The 19,727-nt window shown below is 46.2% G+C and overlaps 1 protein-coding gene across 1 annotated transcript; it reads right to left on the bottom strand.

Moving 5' to 3' along the window:
* Positions 1 to 10,132: 10,132 nt before the first annotated feature.
* On the bottom strand, positions 10,133 to 18,717 carry SOX18 (SRY-box transcription factor 18). Its single transcript, XM_075350465.1, has 2 exons — positions 18,229 to 18,717; positions 10,133 to 14,871 (listed from the first exon to the last, which is right to left on the bottom strand). Exons 1-2 carry the CDS (start codon positions 18,536 to 18,538, stop codon positions 14,084 to 14,086), a joined length of 1,098 nt encoding a protein of 365 aa, XP_075206580.1. The 5' UTR covers positions 18,539 to 18,717; the 3' UTR covers positions 10,133 to 14,083.
* Positions 18,718 to 19,727: the final 1,010 nt, after the last annotated feature.

Below are 19,727 nucleotides of genomic sequence, written 5' to 3'. Positions count from 1 at the left end.
TAGCGGCTGACAGCGGAAGTTCCTCCCTCATCGAGATGGTTATCCGATATACATCCTGTAGCAGCGAACTACAAGAATCGGGAGGCCGGCGATGGAACAGAAGGTATGGTGATCATAATATGTGTGTGTGCGTGCGTGCGTGCTTGTGTGTGTTTGTGTGTGTTTGTGTGTGTTTGTGCGGACTGCAAGAGCAAGGTTAGAGCGCGGTGGAAGTACGGAACCGGAAGTGTGTGCGGTGAGTATTTGCTTGTACGGCAAAGCTTGCTCGTAAACTGAGTTACAAATTTACAGCAAGCTTTGCTCGTATAGCGAAATACTCGCAAACCGGGTTACTCGTTAATTGAGGTTCCACTGTATCATTTTTTGTTTGCGTAAAATACAAAGGAAATGTGTCATCTTTATCCTTATGCCTTTTAGAGATCATTTCATCTTCAACTTGCTTAACTGTTCACAATAACAATTTTGACCAGGGGTGTCCAATATTTAACAGTATATCATGCCCACTGTACAGCTTTATACAATTCTGTCAAAGTAGCCATAAAGTGGTGGCCGTACTTTATATTGGAAAAACCTGGTGTCAGGTTCTTTTAAGGCAGATACTAATATTCTCATACATACTATGTTAAATATGGGCATTTAATTCCATTCTTCAAGTGCTTCAAGGGTACTTCAAAACACAGATTTTTGGACCAGGATATGCCTGCATTTGCCAGGTTTGTTACCAAAAACTCTTGACTGTGCCAAATTTGGAAATGTTGGAAATTATGATTTTGTATATTTGTAGTGGTATATAGAAGAACCTGGGTCAATGATTGCATGAAAGATATGCTACATTTTGAAAAAGAGGGGTGCTGTACAGATAGAATCAAAGATGTGGAGATGCTGGTGTGGCGCCCCAGGACCTGGTCACCACAACAGCATTGCCCTCCCAAAGGGTTAATGCTGAGCCTGGAGGTAATTGGGAGATCTATTGGCCAGTAAGTTTAACACCCAACGCAGTTCTTCCTCCGGCCAGCAGAGGGAGCTCTGAACCTGGGATTTCAGGGAGGATTCCTTAAGTCTGGCTGGAGGGAGGAAGTAGTGGTTAGTCTGTAGACAGGAGTGAAAGAGGACAGACGGAGAGTAGTGCTGCCTTGTAGAACTGGGGCCTAGAGCTGGGATAGCTTGGCCCAGTGAAGCAAGAGGTGCAGAGAGGCACAGAAGAGACTCGGACATCGGAGTCTGTGGTTGCCAGGGCATAAAATCCATCCCTGGTAGCTGAATCCGGAGGGCAGGAGAGCTGCAAGCCCCCTGGCCCAGAAGCAATCTGAAGGTACAGCTGCATCCCAAGGGCCCGGTGTGGACTCCAGCAGAGAAGCACCAGAGAGGGCCTGCGCAGTCTACCACACAGAAAAAGGGACGAACCACCAGTCCCAGCAGCAAGAGGGCAATTGCTAACCCAAAGTGCAGTGTCCTAAAACAGCAAAGAAAGATTAGGGAGTAGGCCTCATACTCAACTGGCCAAAGATCACCCCAGGCACTTCCAGGCCGGCCGGACCATCTTTACCATCTGTGACGGTCTCCCTGGACTAAACTTCTGCCGAGTAAAAGAGGAAAAGGTAAAGAGATTACTGTTTGTGCCTGTTTCTTTCATTGCTTGTCGGCCCTGCACCGTGTTAGTCACACAACACCATAGACTTCCACAAGCACCAACTGTGTCCCGGGGCACCGCTCCACCTGTGGGGAGCAGTACCACCATTGCTGCCACTTCATCACCCCGGAGGCCTTACACAGCAGCGGCGGCTTAATAGCCGCATACCACAGGTGGCGTCACGAACACAAACTTAAAGTCATCAGCCACATATTCTACTGACACCCACCAGGGCCACGGAGCCGGGCCCAGCCACCACTGACTACCACCGGACTAGTCCGGCCCGGCACCGGGTGTCCCATAGCCCTGGGGTGGGCGAGTCACTGGTATTAGAATGAAGGATGTGATATAGACACCACCAATATGGCATCTGGGTTTTTTTATGGAAACTTTGCAATTGCTAAAGTGACGCCGTGGACTAGTCAGGTCGTCCTAGGTAGTCCCATGCACACACACACTCCGTCCCCTTAGAAAGGTGACAGCAGCCAAACTACAAATCTTTGTCACCACCCTCCAGGTTTGATGTCCACACCAGGGGGGCGGAGCCAGGCGGTTGGCTCCGCCCACCGAGGAGTTCACAGGCCCGGAGGCGGAAAAACAGTCTAGATTGGTCTTGACAGTGGACGGAAGTGAGGAGAGTCAAGTTCAAGGGCAGACCTGTGCTCAGGCCTACCAAAGTCTACACCAGGTGTCTGGGTTGGAGCCCAAATAAATAAGGAATAAGTTGGATCCCAGTCACCTTTGGCAAAGAGGCAGACGGTGGTGGCCGCCTGCAGGAGCTGGGATTACAGCCGGTGGAACCGTAGGGACCGGGAACGGGCGGTGGCCCGCTGGTACCCAACCGGGGAACCGATTGGAAACCGGTGCACCAGGAGGGGTACTCAGACCCAGGACGAGACCCAGAAACAACTAGGCTAAGTCAAATCAACTGATTGAGGACTGGACTTTAGGACCTTTTCCACACAAGACCCGACTGAAGACAACAGCCCAACCATTAGGGTAAAGCCACCGCCAAGGCATAGAGACCCAAAGGGCCAGCGTCTGTGAGCAAACAGGGCTCTCCCGACACACAGCAAGCCGGGGAGTGGACTACCGTTGCTTAGGCATAGGAGTCATAATGTTTACACTAAAGAGGTGTAGGAAAAAGGCAGAAACCACCAACCTGTTAAGGGGAAGCTGCAGCCGGCTGCAGGCACCGTTCATCATCTCGTTTTTTTTACCAGAGACTCCAGCGTGTTTTATCATAGTGAGTACACCAGTGCCTTCGGGCCGTGCCGCACCGCACCAGCAACCCAGCACGCATCCATTCCCTCACCTCAGCACCTCCCTCGAGCCCCCAGGACCATCATCCCCTACCCACGGAGGGGGTCAACACCAAGCTGCGCAACACCGTCCCCAGGAGCCTAGTCAACGGCAGTGGTGGTGTCCATCCATTCACCACAACCCGTGGGTGGCGTCATGAACTTAAATCCCCCTGCAAACCACCGCTGCTCCGGCCGTGGACCTCCCCACCGAAGTCCCTACGTGTAGTGTGGCGCCCTGGACAAGCCAGGGGCCACAGAGAACAACACCAACACACCCCACACTCCCAGCAGGCACACCAAAGTCAGACACAAAACCCTTGTTCCCTTCCTCCAGGGGCTGATGATCACACCAGGGGGTGGGCCAGGCGGTTGGCCCCGCCCACCGAGGAGTTCACAGTCCTGGAGGCAGGAAGCTGTAGTCAGTTTAGCTCAGGCAGAGCTCGAGTGCGGAGCAGAGTTCAGTGCAGATTAGATTAGGTTTGGAGATGGAGAGGACAGTTGGAGTAGTGAAAGTGGAAGGAGAGAAGTGACAGCAAAACAGCCTGAAGTTGGTCCGCGTGTGTCCCCCGGACAGATCAGCAAGGTTGGCAGATGGTGGTGACCGTCTGCAGGAGTGGCCAATTGGAGTCTACCGTAAGGACCGTGGACGGGCGGTGGCCCGGCGGTATTGGACCGGTACGCAAAGAGAAGCCAGCACCATTGGCAGGGGCTTTTCGGACCCCGGCAAGGCTAGGAGTCGCCGTGAAATTGCCGAATCCATTAGTGAAGGGGACCTCCTGGGTTTCCAAACAGTCAAGTCCCGACAGAAGGCAACAGTCCAACCAAGTGAGGGAGACACCGCCACCGCCAAGGCAACCGTTTCTCAGGGCCAGCGCCTGCGGGCAAAAGGGGCTCCTCCGGCCCACATCCAAGCCGGGGAGCGGGTTACCGGTGGGAACCCATCGGAACCAACTACCGTATCTAGGTGCAGGGAAAGGCCGTCACCACTAATTGCCGGGAGACACCGCAGCCGTCCGAGGGACCTGTCCATCCAGCCGCTTGTTTTACCGTGAACTGTGTCCTCATCATTGGGCTGAGTGAGTACCACCGTGCCATGTGGCACAGCGCTGCCCCCGCGACCCTGCACCTCATCAGGGCCCGCAACCCGCCTGTCATCCATCCCTACCTCATCACCGGGCCCCAGGACAACCAACCCCCTACCCAGAAGGGGAGAATTAACAACAAAGCTGCTCCCTGTCACCACTCCCGGGATCCCCGTCCAGAGCAGCGGTGGTGTCACCAAAATCACCACAACCGTGGGTGGCGTCACGGACAATATCCCTAAACCAAACCACCCCTTTTCACTCACGGCAAGGAGCGCCGCTCGAGTCCCCGGGATCCGGCCTATCGCTCGAGCCACCGAGCAGCAGTAGCAGCAGCCGGACCCGAGCAGTGGGAGAGCGCAGCGTCCCCTCTGCCGCCCGCGACAACTTGGCGTCATGAACAGGATCTTACCGCTCTGCCGTTGGATAGAGGTGCGCCTTGTTACCGCCGGAGGTGTCCGGCCGAAAAATTGCAGAAGCCGCCATCTTGGGCGCGAAAAGTTCCCGCTCGAGCGTTTCCTCGAGCAGTGGAGGCGCGAAGGCCTAAACCCCGCCCCGATAGAGGAGGGGCCGGAAAGAGACTAAGGGGGACGAAATGGCGGCTAGTTGCATGTGAGCGTGGCTATAAAAGCAGGGATGCCAGGACCCTGCGGCCATCTTGTTCCTGGGAGAGGCCGCCAGCAAGATGTACATGCCGTCCCGAAGCACCGTAGCCCCCGCGCCTGGAACCGCGGCGTGGGTGGAGATCCGGACTGCATAGCTCCAACAACAGCTGCAGGTCAAGATGCAGCTTCTCTTGGAGGAGTGGGAGACCGACATAGCAGAGGTCATAGCGACCGTGCGGAGACGCGAGGAGGAAGTTGCGGAAGGGAGGGTGAGTGACCCACGCCCCGGTACCCCTAGTGGGTCGGTCATCGTGGCTGCGGGACCCGGTCTGAACCCCCTCGCCCTACTGCCTCCCTCGCCACCCGTCCCGGCTGCCGTGACCCTGCCACTAGGCCCGCTACCCCCGCAACCGGTATTGATACCCAGCATGTCCGCCCAGGTGGACCGAGCTGTAGCTGGAGCCCGTAGCCGACCGGAGGTGCTACCATGGAAAGCCCCGAAGCCTGAACCGGAGGCACCCCCTGAGAGATTCCCCGAGCCGGAGCCGACAGCCCGCTCCGTGCCGAAGGCCCAGCAGAGGAAAGCCCCTGTGCCCATCCCCCACACCTCGGCTGAGGTTGCGCCGGGTTGCTTCTGCAAGGCGGCGTCCAAGGCCAAGTCACCGCGGGACCTTCCACCCAGATCACCAGCAGTGGGCAGTGTCCAAAAGGTCTCGTGGGGCCCGACCCGTGCGCCGGAGCTCGCAGCAGCGCCGTACTGGGATAGGGAGCCGGTACCGTTGGGCCCAGAAATCGAGGAGAGGGAAAGGAAGAAGCCGGAGTTGGTGGCCCGTGCAATCCGGGAGAAAGAGAACCTCCGTCAGGCAACCTTCCGTGTCCGGGGCCCGCTGTATGAGGGGCAGGTGAGGTGGTTTGATGTCCGCCGGGGCTATGGTTTCATTTATGAACCGGGCCTGGAGGCCGAAGTCTTTATAGCCCGGAGGGATGTTAATGCCCACCTGCCAGAAGAGCACCCAGGCCGTAACCTGATGCCGGGAGATCTGGTGCAGTACACCCAGCACTGCGGGGAGAGGGGGTGGTTTGCGTTGGACGCCAAGCTGAGGGGCAGCGATGAGGCCCGAGTGTGTGCCGCGCCGCCTCCCCCAGCCGATGCAGAAGACTCAGAGTAAGGGCAGTGGAATGCCGTTGTCACCGTCCCCATTGGGACCACCAGTGTGTTAAAGTTTTAAAGTTTTGAAAATGGAAAGTTTTGCAAAAGATGATAAATGAATGAAACTGATGAAGTCACCTGATTGTCAACCGTGATTTGGAACCGGTCGTAGCCGGCAACTGGTCCCCGTTGGGACCCCCTTCACCACTTTACATAGGAACTACTATGAACATGCCTGAGAACTTGCAAGGCAACCACAAACTTGTGGCCTGTAAATAATGGTTGTTATGGCTTTCTACCGTTACCGCCTCCGGAGAGGCAGATTGGAGGAAGGGCCCGCAGTGGAGCAGGCTGGGGCCCAGCCACCACCGGAACCGGTGGCAATCCTCTGGGGGTTTCAGGGGTTCCTCATGGACGTGGGTCCCCTGGAAAGGACAGAACCCGCTCGGGCAGCTTGTGCAGGACTGGGGTCAAGGGGTGCTGCCCATTTGCTTAGGGGCAGCATCAGGGCCAGGTTGCTTGGGTGGGAGAGAGCGGAAGCCGTAACGTTTAAATAAGAGTACCTCCCGTTGTGGGAAAATGTTATTATAATTGTATGTCTGTTACCGTTTTCTATCTTTTTCAGTTGGTGAAAATAAAACCGGTGATGGACGGGCAGCCCGCGGATGGTCTGCATTTAACTAAGGGGGAATGTGGTGTCCTGGACAAGCCAGGGGCTACAGAGAACAACACCAACACACCCCACACTCCCAGCAGGCACACCAAAGTCAGACACAAAACCCTTGTTGCCTTCCTCCAGGGGCTGATGATCACACCAGGGGGTGGGCCAGGCGGTTGGCCCCGCCCTCCGAGGAGTTCACAGTCCTGGAGGCAGGAAGCTGTAGTCAGTTTAGCTCAGGCAGAGCTTGAGTGCGGAGCAGAGTTCAGTGCAGATTAGATTAGGTTTGGAGAGGGAGAGGACAGTTGGAGTAGTGAAAGTGGAAGGAGAGAAGTGACAGCAAAACAGCCTGAAGTTGGTCCGGGTGTGTGGCCCGGACAGATCAGCAAGGTTGGCAGACGGTGGTGACAGTCTGCAGGAGTGACCGATTGGAGTCTACCGTAAGGACTGTGGACGGGCGGTGGCCCGGCGGTACCGGACTGGTATGCAAAGAGAAGCCAGCACCATTGGCAGGGGCTTTTCGGACCCCGGCAAGGCTAGGAGTCGCTGTGAAATTGCCGAATCCGTTAGTGAAGGGGACCTCCTGGGTTTCCAAACAGTCAAGTCCCGACAGAAGGCAACAGTCCAACCAAGTGAGGGAGACACCGCCACCGCCAAGGCAACCGTTTCTCAGGGCCAGCGCCTGCGGGCAAAAGGGGCTCCTCCAGCCCACATCCAAGCCGGGGAGCGGGTTACCGGTGGGAACCCATCGGAACCAACTACCGTATCTAGGTGCAGGGAAAGGCCGTCACCACTAACCTGCCGGGAGACACCGCAGCCGTCCGAGGGAGCCGTCCATCCAGCTGCTTGTTTTACTGTGAACTGTGTCCTCATCATTGGGTTGAGTGAGTACCACCGTGCCGTGTGGCACAGCGCTGCCCCCGCGACCCTGCACCTCATCAGGCCCCCGCAACCCGCCTGTCATCCATCCCTACCCCATCACCGGGCCCCGGGACAACCAACCCCCTACCCACGGAGGGGAGAATTAACAACAAAGCTGCTCCCTGTCACCACTCCCGTCCAGAGCAGCGGTGGTGTCACCAAAATCACCACAACCGTGGGTGGCGTCACGGACAATATCCCTAAACCAAACCACCCCTTTTCACTCACGGGCGAGGAGCGCCGCACGAGTCCCCGGGATCCGGCCTATCGCTCGAGCCACCGAGCAGCAGTAGCAGCAGCCGGACCCGAGCAGTGGGAGAGCGCAGCGTCCCCTCCTCCGCCCGCGACAGTAGCGCCAACCCCCTTTCAGAGCAACGTGACCCCCGGGTCCGTGGAGGAGCTCGAGCCACCCACCGACGAGCACGGATCCGAGCGGCTCGGCAGCCGGCCGAGCCCCGGGGTGGTACACTAACATGGGAAACTGACACTTGGTCTCATAAAATGTATTAATTATTGATGTGTAATGACATACTGATAACATATTGATGACTATGCAGATGAATAAATCTGTTGTTTTTCTGTGTGGATGATTACGTACACTCATCCAAACCAGCGTAAGGAGCCCCTTAGAGCACCCAGAGAATTGTTGGTGCAACAATTGTATGGCCCAATCATTTGGCTGGCAGCTACCTTGCCTGACATAGAGGCACTCACCCTAGTGTGTTCTCTACAAGAGAGTTGCTGCCACACTCGTCTGGAGGCGGTTTATCCAGCCAAGAAGAATAAGATCTGCAGTCCGAAATTGGACATACTGGATCTTTATCTCTCCTGACATAATCTAACTGGGAAGAGTTGGTTGGCTCCCATACACATTCTAATGTTGTCCAAACTCCCCATTATCATGGTTTCAAACAACATTTGTCCACTTTGTATGGCCTTTATTTACGGGCAGACTAATCATTGGTGCAATCAATGCAGGCACCCAGGGGCCCAAAAGGTAAGGGACCCCTTTCTGCATCTGAAATAGTGCCGGACAGTGCAGAGTGGAGGCCAGACCAGCTGATTGATGCCAGAGTGCAGGAGTCTGGGTCTGAGCGCCTGTGTTGGGATCAGGTTTATGTCTTGGGAACTGTGATGAGATACTAAACTGATCGTCATCTATTTTACCCAGTCTTATTTCCAGCTTCAAATCATTTATCTCCAGCATGGAATTAAAAGTTTGGGTAGATGGGCTCCACAAAGAGTCATGTGTGTGGTAATGGAGAAGACAACCTATCAGGATGTGGTCATCGCTCTGGCCAAGGCCATTGGTCAGATAGGACGATATGTCCTTATTCAAACTCTAAAGGCCAGTTTACACACAGCGACATTGCTAGCGATGTCGCTGGTAAAAGTACCCGCCCCCGTTGGTTGTGCGTTACGGGCAAATCGCTGCCCATGCGCACAACATCGTTAGTTCCCGTCACACGTACTTACCTGCCTAGCGACGTCGCTGTGGCTGGCGAACCGCCTCCTTTCTAAGGGGGAGGTTCGTTCGGTATCACAGCGACGTCACTAAGTGGCCGCCCAATAGAAGCGGAGGGGCGGAGATGAGCGGCCAGAATATCCCGCCCACCTCCTTCCTTCCTCATTGCCGGCGGCCGCAGGTACGATGTTGTTCCTCGTTCCTGTGGTGTCACACGTAGCGATGTGTGCTGCCGCAGGAACGACGAACAACCCGCGTCCTGCAACAGCAACGATATTTGGGATTAGAACGACATGTCAACGATCAACGATTAGGTGAGTAATTTTGATCGTTAACGGTCGTTCCTGCGTTTCACACGCAACGATGTCGCTAACGAGGTCGTATGTGCGTCGCGAATTCCGTGACCCCCAATAACATCTCGTTAGCGATGTCATTGCGTGTAAAGCCCCCTTAAGAGACAAACAAAGGCAAATTCTGCCTCATGAGAAACCACTGGAATTCTTATCCAAGAGTGGACAATATGACAATGATGTCCACTTTGTATTAACGTTCACCGGACCCACCTTCTTATACCTTCATCTTGTCTTAGGAATTGATCATTCCTTCTAAACCAGATTTCTGGTTTAAACAAGGCACAAAGTTGGACATGCCATACAGTGACTATTTTTTTTAACCTTTTTTCACGGCTCTTGTAGAGGGCCAACACATTTAGTATAAATTATTCCATACACTGGAGTAAATTATGGCACAAACCTACCCAATTCCACTGATTGTCAGAGACCCATCAAATTTATTAAGAGCTATCTTACTCCAACATGCTCATTATTAAGACCGGCATGTAAAAAACATGGCTGAACATAATAACTTACCCCCATTGAGTGAGTTATCACCATTCACATCATTTGGTTAGATTTATCTATAGGTGTGGTCATTATAATTGTTGTTTTAGACCATATAAAGCCTCTATGACAAGACTTAAGGACAGAGCACAAAACAACAGATACTGTGATGGGGCCACAGGTGCAGAGACATTCTTGACATATAGATGGTAATGGCATAGAATAAAATACTAAAACTCTGTTTTAAAATTTTTCTTGTTCGTTATTTCTCCTTTAAGGCCCAGAGTGTTTATCGTTGTTTTACATAATGGATTGCTGTAAAGTAAAGATATTCAATTCTAAGAAACCCTGTGTCAACGAAAATTCCGATACCAAAAGTCATAGGTCAAAGTTTTCTACCAATGTAATCTGGGAAATGCTGAGCAATGAAGAGGAAAGGAAAGAATGACAGAACATCCAGAAGTTTTATAAACTCCTCCATACAGTTTATTTTCCAACGTGAGGATTAAACCAAAAAGATACAAAATTCAGACGTAGAGCAACATTGAGGCTTGTCGACTGATTTATTGAAAATTTGCACAAGACTATACCAACCAATCAACAATCAGCTCATTACAATCAATAACCAATCAGAAGTCAGTTTATAGTGTAACATATAGAACGTGTGTAACTCCTCTTTTGATTGGTCATTAAAAATAAAATCCACCATTTATTTTATGAAACATTGTAATAATTCCCCAAATACTTGACTTTTGACTTTGAAAAAGTCTCTTACCCCAACCGAGCTCTGAAAATGGTGTAGTGTAAGGTATAGGGAGACAAGTGAGGGAGCGATTATAATGGGGCTGTGATTTGGGAGCCCTATACTGATCCTTGAGGCGTCCTTCTGAGTACAGAAGCAAACTGTTGATTGGTTGTAAAAGTTTAGCCTAAATTTTGCATCTATTACAATACGTTACTCCTGGATGTGTATGTATATGTGTGTATACATGCATGCATGTTTACAATTGTGTCCATGTATGTATGGATATATATGCGCAGTATATGTGTGTATGTAATTTTGCATACAGTAAGTGTGCTATATATATATATATATACCGTATATATATATATATATATATGTCTGTGTGTGCATGCATGCCTGCATATATATCTACATACATGTATGTATATCTATGTACATGTGTGTATGTTTGTATATGTATGTATTTACTATAAATGTGTCTATGTATTATGGATGGGTGTATCTCTGTGATATTACATATGTATACAGATGTTTGCATGTGTGTATGTGTGAAAACGGAACGCTATGTGTGTACGAATATGGATATAAAATATGTTTTTGTGTGTGTTTGTGTACAGTGTATGTATATTGGGACATGTATGTTTATGTATGCACAGTATATGTATACGTATGTATGTATGTAAGTCTGTATAAGTGTGGATCTATTAATGTGTGTGTGCATGTATGCTTGCCTGTATATATATACCTATGTCTATCTATATTTGTGTATGTATAGGTGTATATTTGTGTATTTACTATACATGGGTGTATCTCTGAGATTATACATGGATGCATGTTTGCAATTGTGTACATGTATGTTTATATATGCATAATATGTTTGTTTATGTCTATGTATACGTCTTTATAGGTGTATATGTATGTATTTACTATAGATGGGTGTATGTACTATAGATGTGTGTATGTATTATGGATGAGTGTATCACTGTGATTATACATGTGTATACAGATGGTTGCATATGTATATGTGTGAAAACTGTATGCTATGAGTGTACGCATATTGATATAATATATTTGTGTGTGATTTTTATATAGTGTATGTATGTTATTGTGTTTTTATATATACTGTATACTGTATATATGTGTATATATATATGTATATATATATATATATATATATATATACAGTACACACACACTGTAGGTTTATGTATATATCTTTTTAAATAATGTGTACTTATATAATGTATGTAAGATTACAGTGTCGGTGTGTATGGACGCGTATATGCACAGGGCTTATGTGTGTATTATAGATGTGTACTATTGTTAGGACATTTGGAAATTCCTTGTATCACCTATTCTTGGACTGTGTGACATCCTAGTGACCTCATGTCTGTGTATAGTTTGGACACTGACTCAACCAAATTATATATAAAATATTACCCATCCAGTAAAATCCTCGTTTTTTTTTCTCCTCAGTCAAGGCCTTGATACATAAAGAAATGTTACAATTACAAATAGCTTTTACATGGTATACAAATGTAAAAAAAAACACATATAACATGGAATACAATACTGATTCAACCTCTCAGGACACAGGATAAGCCAGTGCAATGTGTTACCCAGAATCCCGGCAGCCAGGGAGTTAAATGGACCTGCTGTTCTCGGGGTTCGAACTCTATGGTCAAGGACGGGTCACTTTAATCCTCAGTTCTGGATCAGGACTGGGCAAAGTATCAGGGAGTATAAGGCTACATCTGGCTGTATTATTTTTAGACGATTGGGCATGTAGACAGTCAGCGCTACAACTTCACTCTCACTCCTTGGTCACACATAACATTGGAATTCATAACCTGCAATTAATACAATGATTTGTTTCTGTCCCTGTGTTTGCAAAAAGTTGCAACATTGTTTCAACAAGATAATATACAATTCAATAATCTTGAATGGCTGTCAATAGGTACATAACTAAAGGAAGAAAAGTGGTTGTGAATGTACCTGGGTGTCAAAGTAATAGAGGGCCCAATGCTAACTCTTCGACGTATGGTAGGAGGACACCAGTTGTACAAATGGGTCATAATAGTTGAGGGCAGTGTTACAGAAATTTGAAGTTTGTCTCTGCCTGTTGAGGTCTTCTGTGAAAAAGTATGGCAACTGTTTCAGTGGTTTAAAACAATGAGTCTAAAGTCACACTATGTGTCACTCTATGTGACTGCAGACTTGTGAATCCTCACATTGCGCACAGGGTGCGCTGTCAGGATTCGCTGGTGAGAGACAGGAACATATGGCTACAAGTATGTGATATGTATAGTCAGTACACTTGCATTGAGCAAAACCACGTAAACTAGTCGGATTCTGGCAGAATGTATATGTGTGTATGCGCACACATACTCGAAGCCATGTGACTGCCGTTCCCAGCTGTGACACTGGAGAATCCTGACAGTGCACAGTGTGCTTGATGTGACTATTCACAAGTCTGCAGTCCCTCTATGTGTCACTCTATGTGACTGCAGACTTGTGAATCCATACATCCCGCACAGTGTGTGCTGTCAGGATTCGCTGGTGTCAGAGCCAAGAACATGTGGCCACAAGTATGTGATATGTATACTCCCAGCCAGAATCCGACTAGATGGGCACGGCCTCACTCAGTACACTTGCATTGAGCAAAACCGCATATACTAGTTGGATTCTGGCTGGGTGTGGCATATCACACGCTGGTGACTTTGTGACTGCCGTTCCTGGCTGTGACGCTGGAGAATCCTGACAGTGGACAGTGTGCGCAATGTGAGGATTCACAAGTCTGCAGTCACATAGAATGATTGCAGACTTGTCATTTTAGACTGGACAACCCCTTTAAGGTTTAACTTTGGCAGTGTACAATTACTAGAATGTTTCAGTACGGTAGCATTATGTATCATCAGTGTGTCGGATGTCAAATATCTCATCTCAATTATTGGATGGCAACTAGTCACAGTGTGACAGATATAGTTTACAATTCCTTTAACACATATGTTCATGGTTAGACTGGACAATCAGGAAGAGAAAAAGCGGCAAGAAGTGATGTCAGCGCCCATGTTATGACATCACTGATTACTGCAGTTTCAGTTTACTATTTAGGAAATATATTAGCACATGGAAGCAGAACATTGCAACTCATCTTTTTATTAATGCAGGATATGGATTCATGTATGAAGTTCCCCACCTATCACTTACAAATTATAAATTCCAACTCTAAACAATCTATCAAATCCATAGTGACTGTCCCATAGGGAATATGTTCCCCATTTTAAGGGCAGTCCTATATACCTGTAACCTGCTTTTACCTTAAGATCTGAGCATGGTGGTTAACACTCTCTACTACAACTTTTATTGAGTACAATCTAATTTTTAACTTTTAGTTCCCCTTAAATACAACACAAAGATACTCAGCAGTTACTGCTGTATCCAATGCTGAGAGCAGAGCGGCACTGTGTAATATCCAAGGTCAGTCCTTTATATTGTTTGCTGCCTTGTGCCCTATTAAAAATACTAGTGTTGTCCTCCAATGACCCCATTCCACATTCCTACATCAGAGGGATAATCTGCACTTGGCACCCAGCTGATCGCTGAGCTAGGGCTGAGCCTGCCCCATACTGGTGCCCATCTGCCACTATAGACACCAGTCATTTGCTCGTCTGTGGAGTCTTGTCAGCCTGTGATGCAAGGACTATAGTACATAGTGGTGCTGGCATCAGAGAGAGCAGAAATCAGACTGCTCTCCTCACAGGGTATAGTCCTAGCAGTGGCCAACTTGGTCATTGGCAAGTGATACCCAGGAATAGAAACCTGAGTCCTGCTCATATTCAAATATTGGTCAAATTCATTGCGATCAACATCTATCCATAGGTCAGATGGATTCAGATGATCCATGGTGTCCAGCTGGGGTGCTTCAGGAGGCGGAGAGAGCTGGCCTAGTGGAGTGCAGGTTGGAGTACCACCCTGAGGGTTGTAGTAGAATGCAGAGGACGGTGGAGTCCTAAGGATAGTACTCATATGAGATGGCGAGGGAGAGTATGGTATGGAGAGCTCTCTCAGCGTCTTCTCATGGCCATACTCAATGCCATGCTGGTAGGATCTAAAGGACATGGGCTCAGCATCCTCTTGCATATGAGGTGGGAAAAAGGCTGGCTCACCCTGCTCCAGAACATCCAGTGGAGACATTTCTGGAGTTGGCAACCCATAACTCTCCAAGTCGTTGGAAGCCAAAGGCTGCAGTTCTCTGAAGTGGGTGAGGTTGGAAGGTGCATGTCCTCCGGAGTATCCCTCAGGTCTCAGCAGTGGGACAGACTCAATTCTTTTCATCTTCTTGGCCTGCTTCTTTCTACGTGGACGATACTTGTAGTTTGGGTGATCATGAAGATGTTGCACACGAAGACGTTCCGCCTCCTCCACAAAGGGGCGCTTCTCTATTGAAGTCAGACTTTTCCATGACTGACCTGCGAAAATGAAACATTAATGTTACCTATGTGTTCAATAACTAATATAATAAACACTTCTATGAAAGTTTAACTAGAATAATTTAACCTTCTATGGACAAGAATATATCTAATATAATACTGACCTCAATGGATAAAATTGTAACTACCATAATAACACTGCCCTAATGTACAAGAATATAACTACTACAATAGATAGTGATACAATAAATAACTATGATCGAAATATAGCTACTATGATACTGCCTCCTATGTACAAAAATATAACTACTATACTACTACCACTATGTACAAAAATATAACTACTATAATACTTTCTCCTATGTACAAGAATGTAATTATTAATATAATATCCACTATGTAGAAAAATATAACTACTGTAATACTACCACTATATACAAGAATACAACTACTATGATACTGTCTCCAATGTACATGTACAAGAATGTAACTATTATTATAATATCTACTATGTACAAAAATATAACTACTATAATACTGCACCCTATGTACACGAATATAACTACTATAATACTATCCCCTATGTACAAAAATACAACTACTATAATACTGCCCCTATGTACAAGAATCTAACTGCTATAATACTGTTCCCTATGTATAGCAATGTAAGTACTATAATACAGCCCGCTATATACAAGAATATAACTAGTGTAATATAATATTGCTGCTATATACAAGAATATAACTACAATAATACTGCTCCCTATATACAGGAATATAAGTACTATAATACTGACCCCTATATACAAGAATATAACTACTATAATACTGCCCCCTATGTACAAGAATATAACTAATATAATAATTCCCCCTATTTCCAAGAATATAACTAATATAATACTGCCCCCTATTTACAAGAATATAACTACTATAATACTGCACCTATGTACAAGAATATAACTACTATAATACTGCACCTATGTACAAGAATATAACTACTATAATACTGCACCTATGTACAAGAATATAACTACTATAATACTGCACCTATGTACAAGAATATAACTACTATAATACTGCCCCCATGTACAAGAATATAACTACTATAACTACAACAACAATTGTACATATTTTTTGATTCATGTAAATAACACTTAACACTTCAAATATACTTTGTGTTAAGCTCCTTCACTGCTTATTGCAGGTGTAAAGAGAATCCGTCATGCCCAGACTTGCTATGTGCCTGCAGATATAAGTAAATATCAGTATAATCGAATAGATGGCTACTAGAGCAGCGATACAGGGAGACAATGAACTTGTATTCTCCCAGCAGCTGCTGGGGCAGTTCAGGCAGTTGTTACAGTCACTGCTCACTATACAATGTGCGCTGTAATCACTACCTAGCAGTTTGATTGACAGCCTGCTTTGCACGCATACGAGCAGGCTGTCAATCACTATGCGGGGGATTGATTATATGATGCCCACTTTATAGTAAGTGATGACTACCACTGTTCCCTGCACTGCCCTGATGACTGGCAGCGAGCAGCCGCATGGGGGATATGATTCAGTTCTGCAGGCATGAGCACTATTTACCTCTAGACTAACCCTAGAATGTGCCTCGCCTATGAAAACCTGGCTTGACCTAGCTTATGGCTAAGGTACAGCTACAATAGTGTCAAGTCCAGGCAGTCCTTTGTGAACGAACAGTCAGATACATTTTACCAGCACTGATATATAGCAGCCATAAGGGCAAAGGAGAGACCTCTGATGCTGATGAGGGAATCTGTCATCAGGATTTTGCTGTGTGAGAGCAGTGTGATGTAGGGGCTGAGACCATGAATATAGCAATGCGTCACTTACTGGGCTGCTTGTTGTAGTTTTGATAAAATTAATAGAATGATATATTAGATAGCTAGATAGATAGATACATAGATAGATAGATAGATAAATAGCTAGATAGAATGATGGATAGATGGATAGATAGAGGGATAGATAGATAGATAGATAGATAGATAGATAGATACATAGATAGATAGATAGATAGATAGATAGATAGATAGATAGATAGATAAATAGATAGATAGAATGATGGATAGATGGATAGATAGAATGATGTATAGATAGATAGATAGATAGATAGATAGATAGAATGATGGATAGATAGATAGATAGATAGATAGATAGATAGATAGATGATATATAGATAGAGGGATAGGTAGATAGAATAATGGATAGATAGATAGATAGATAGATAGATAGAGGGATAGATATATAGAATGATGGATAGATAGATAGATGGATAGATAGATGACAGATAGAATGATAGATAGATAGATACATAGAATGATGGATGGATAGATGATAGATAGATAGATAGATAGATAAATAGATAGATAGAATCCTAGATAGATAAATAGATAGGAGATAGATAAATAGATAGATAGATAAATAGAGGGATAGATAGATAACAGATAGAATGATAGATAGAATGATGGATGGATAGATGATAGATAGATAGATAGATAGATAAATAGATAGATAGATAAATAGAGGGATAGATAGAGAGACAGATAGATAGATAGATAACAGATAGAATGATAGATAGAATGATGGATGGATGATAGATAGATGGATAGATAGATAGAATCCTAGATAGATAAATAGATAGGAGATAGATAGATAGATAGAGGGATAGATAGATAGATAGAGGGATTGATAGATAGAGGGATAGATAGATAGATAGAGGGATAGATAGATAGATAGAGGGATAGAGATAGATAGATAGAGGGATAGAGGGATAGATAGATAGAGGGATAGATAGATAGATAGAGGGATAGATAGATAGATAGAGGGATAGAGATAGATAGATAGAGGGATAGAGGGATAGATAGATAGAGGGATAGATAGATAGATAGATAGATAGATAGATAGATAGAGGGATAGATAGATAGAGGGATAGATAAATAGATAGGAGATAGATAGATAGATAGATAGAGGGATAGAGATAGATAGATAGAGGGATAGAGGGATAGATAGATAGAGGGATAGATAGATAGATAGATAGATAGATAGATAGAGGGATAGATAGAATCCTAGATAGATAAATAGATAGGAGATAGATAGATAGATAGATAGATAGAGGGATAGATAGACAGAGCAGAATAATATTCATGACACTTAAGCACTTATATACACAGTTTAATACTCTATGCCGGTACATCCAGTCTCTCTGTGCCATCCTGCCCGCTGTCTCCGTACTCTGCCAGTCTCTGCAGTTACACCCCCTCACCCCTATGCCACCCATTCCTATAGTCAGCGTGTCCTGCATTATCTATGGTGGTATGGAACAATTCTTGCCAGCTTTCCTCCCCATCCCATCACAGAACTCATTCTCACCCAACATCTTGCTCAGTACAGCATTGTGTAGGTCCGGGTTTTGCTGTGCCAGTCTCTTCCTTTCATCCTTGGCCCACACCATAAAAGCATTCATGGGGCGCCTGATGCGAGGGTCCCCAGGTTTCTCATCAGAGGAGCTGTATCCGCCATATCCAGACTGGGGGCTTGGAGCCGGACTGACCTGAGCTATGGGAGAGTTGGAGGTTCGGCCAGGATCAGGAGCAGTGGCCGGAGGTGGGACCCATGAACTTCCACCACCTTGACCCAGAGTAGTCTCCTCTCTGCAGTAATTTGACTCAGATCTATGCATTCCAGCTAGGCAGATCCTGTGGACAGAAGTGGGCGCACACAATATGGGGTGTCCTCTGGTAATGAACCGTGTAGTCCACTAGAGAAAGTCTAGATCTAATCTATCTCTCTATTATCTATCTATTATCTACTTATCTCTCTATTATCTGCTGCTCTCTGCTCTGCCTCCTGTCACTGTCCCTGACATCCAGCTGTTTGAGCAGTTTGGGCTACTATAGATCAAATATAGAAACTTCTAGCCAATCATCAGCAGGATGGGAGTAGCTGACTGCGGCAGGGGGGTGAGGAGGGGCAGCAAGAGGGTCTGATGCTCCACAAAGCAGTGGGCTTGTATATTCAGCATGAGAGAAGTTAACCCTGTATAAGAAATGCTATTGGCATATATGATCAATGTATTTTATACAATTGGCCAAAAATAGTGCGAAATGGTACGGAAAGATGTGCAGTGATTTACTTGCCTCATCTCAGTAACCAATTATATGAGAAGTCCCAGAATACCTGCATTTATTGTCACCCTATGCCATGAGAGTGATATCTATTAAATGAGCTGACAACAGTAAAAGAGGAATAGAACTGACTACCGCTCTTCTAACTCACAAAACCATTCAGCGTCCCTACTAACACCAGCAATGAGTAATATAATACTGCTCTCAAAGTACAGGAGTATAATGCGCAGGACGATAATTACTAGAATACTGTCCCCTATGTACAAGAATATAACTACTATAATACTGTCCGCTATGTAGAAGAATATAACTACTATAATACTGTCCCCTATGTACAAGAATATAATTACTATAATACTGTCCCCTATGTACAAGAATATAATTACTATAATACTGCCTCTATGTACAAGAATATAGCTACTACAATACTGTCCCCTATGTACAAGAATATAATTACTATAATACTGCCCCTATGTACAAGAATATACTGCCACAATGTATAAAAAAAACCCCTCTCTCTTACTACTATAATACTGCCCCTATGTACAAGAATATAATTACTATAATACTGCTCTTGATGTACAAGAATATAACTACTATAATACAGTCACTTATGTACAAGAATATATTATAGTGCTGCCCTCTATATACAATAATATAACTACTATAATACTGCCCCTATGTGCAAGAATGTAACTATAATAGTGCCCCTATGTACAAGAATATAACTACTATAATACTGCT

The sequence above is a fragment of the Anomaloglossus baeobatrachus genome, chromosome 5 (genome assembly GCF_048569485.1).
Source record: "Anomaloglossus baeobatrachus isolate aAnoBae1 chromosome 5, aAnoBae1.hap1, whole genome shotgun sequence".
Taxonomy (NCBI): domain Eukaryota; kingdom Metazoa; phylum Chordata; class Amphibia; order Anura; family Aromobatidae; genus Anomaloglossus; species Anomaloglossus baeobatrachus.
The sequence above is the reverse complement of the archived record's forward strand: the minus strand, read 5'-3'. Positions and strand labels throughout refer to the sequence as shown.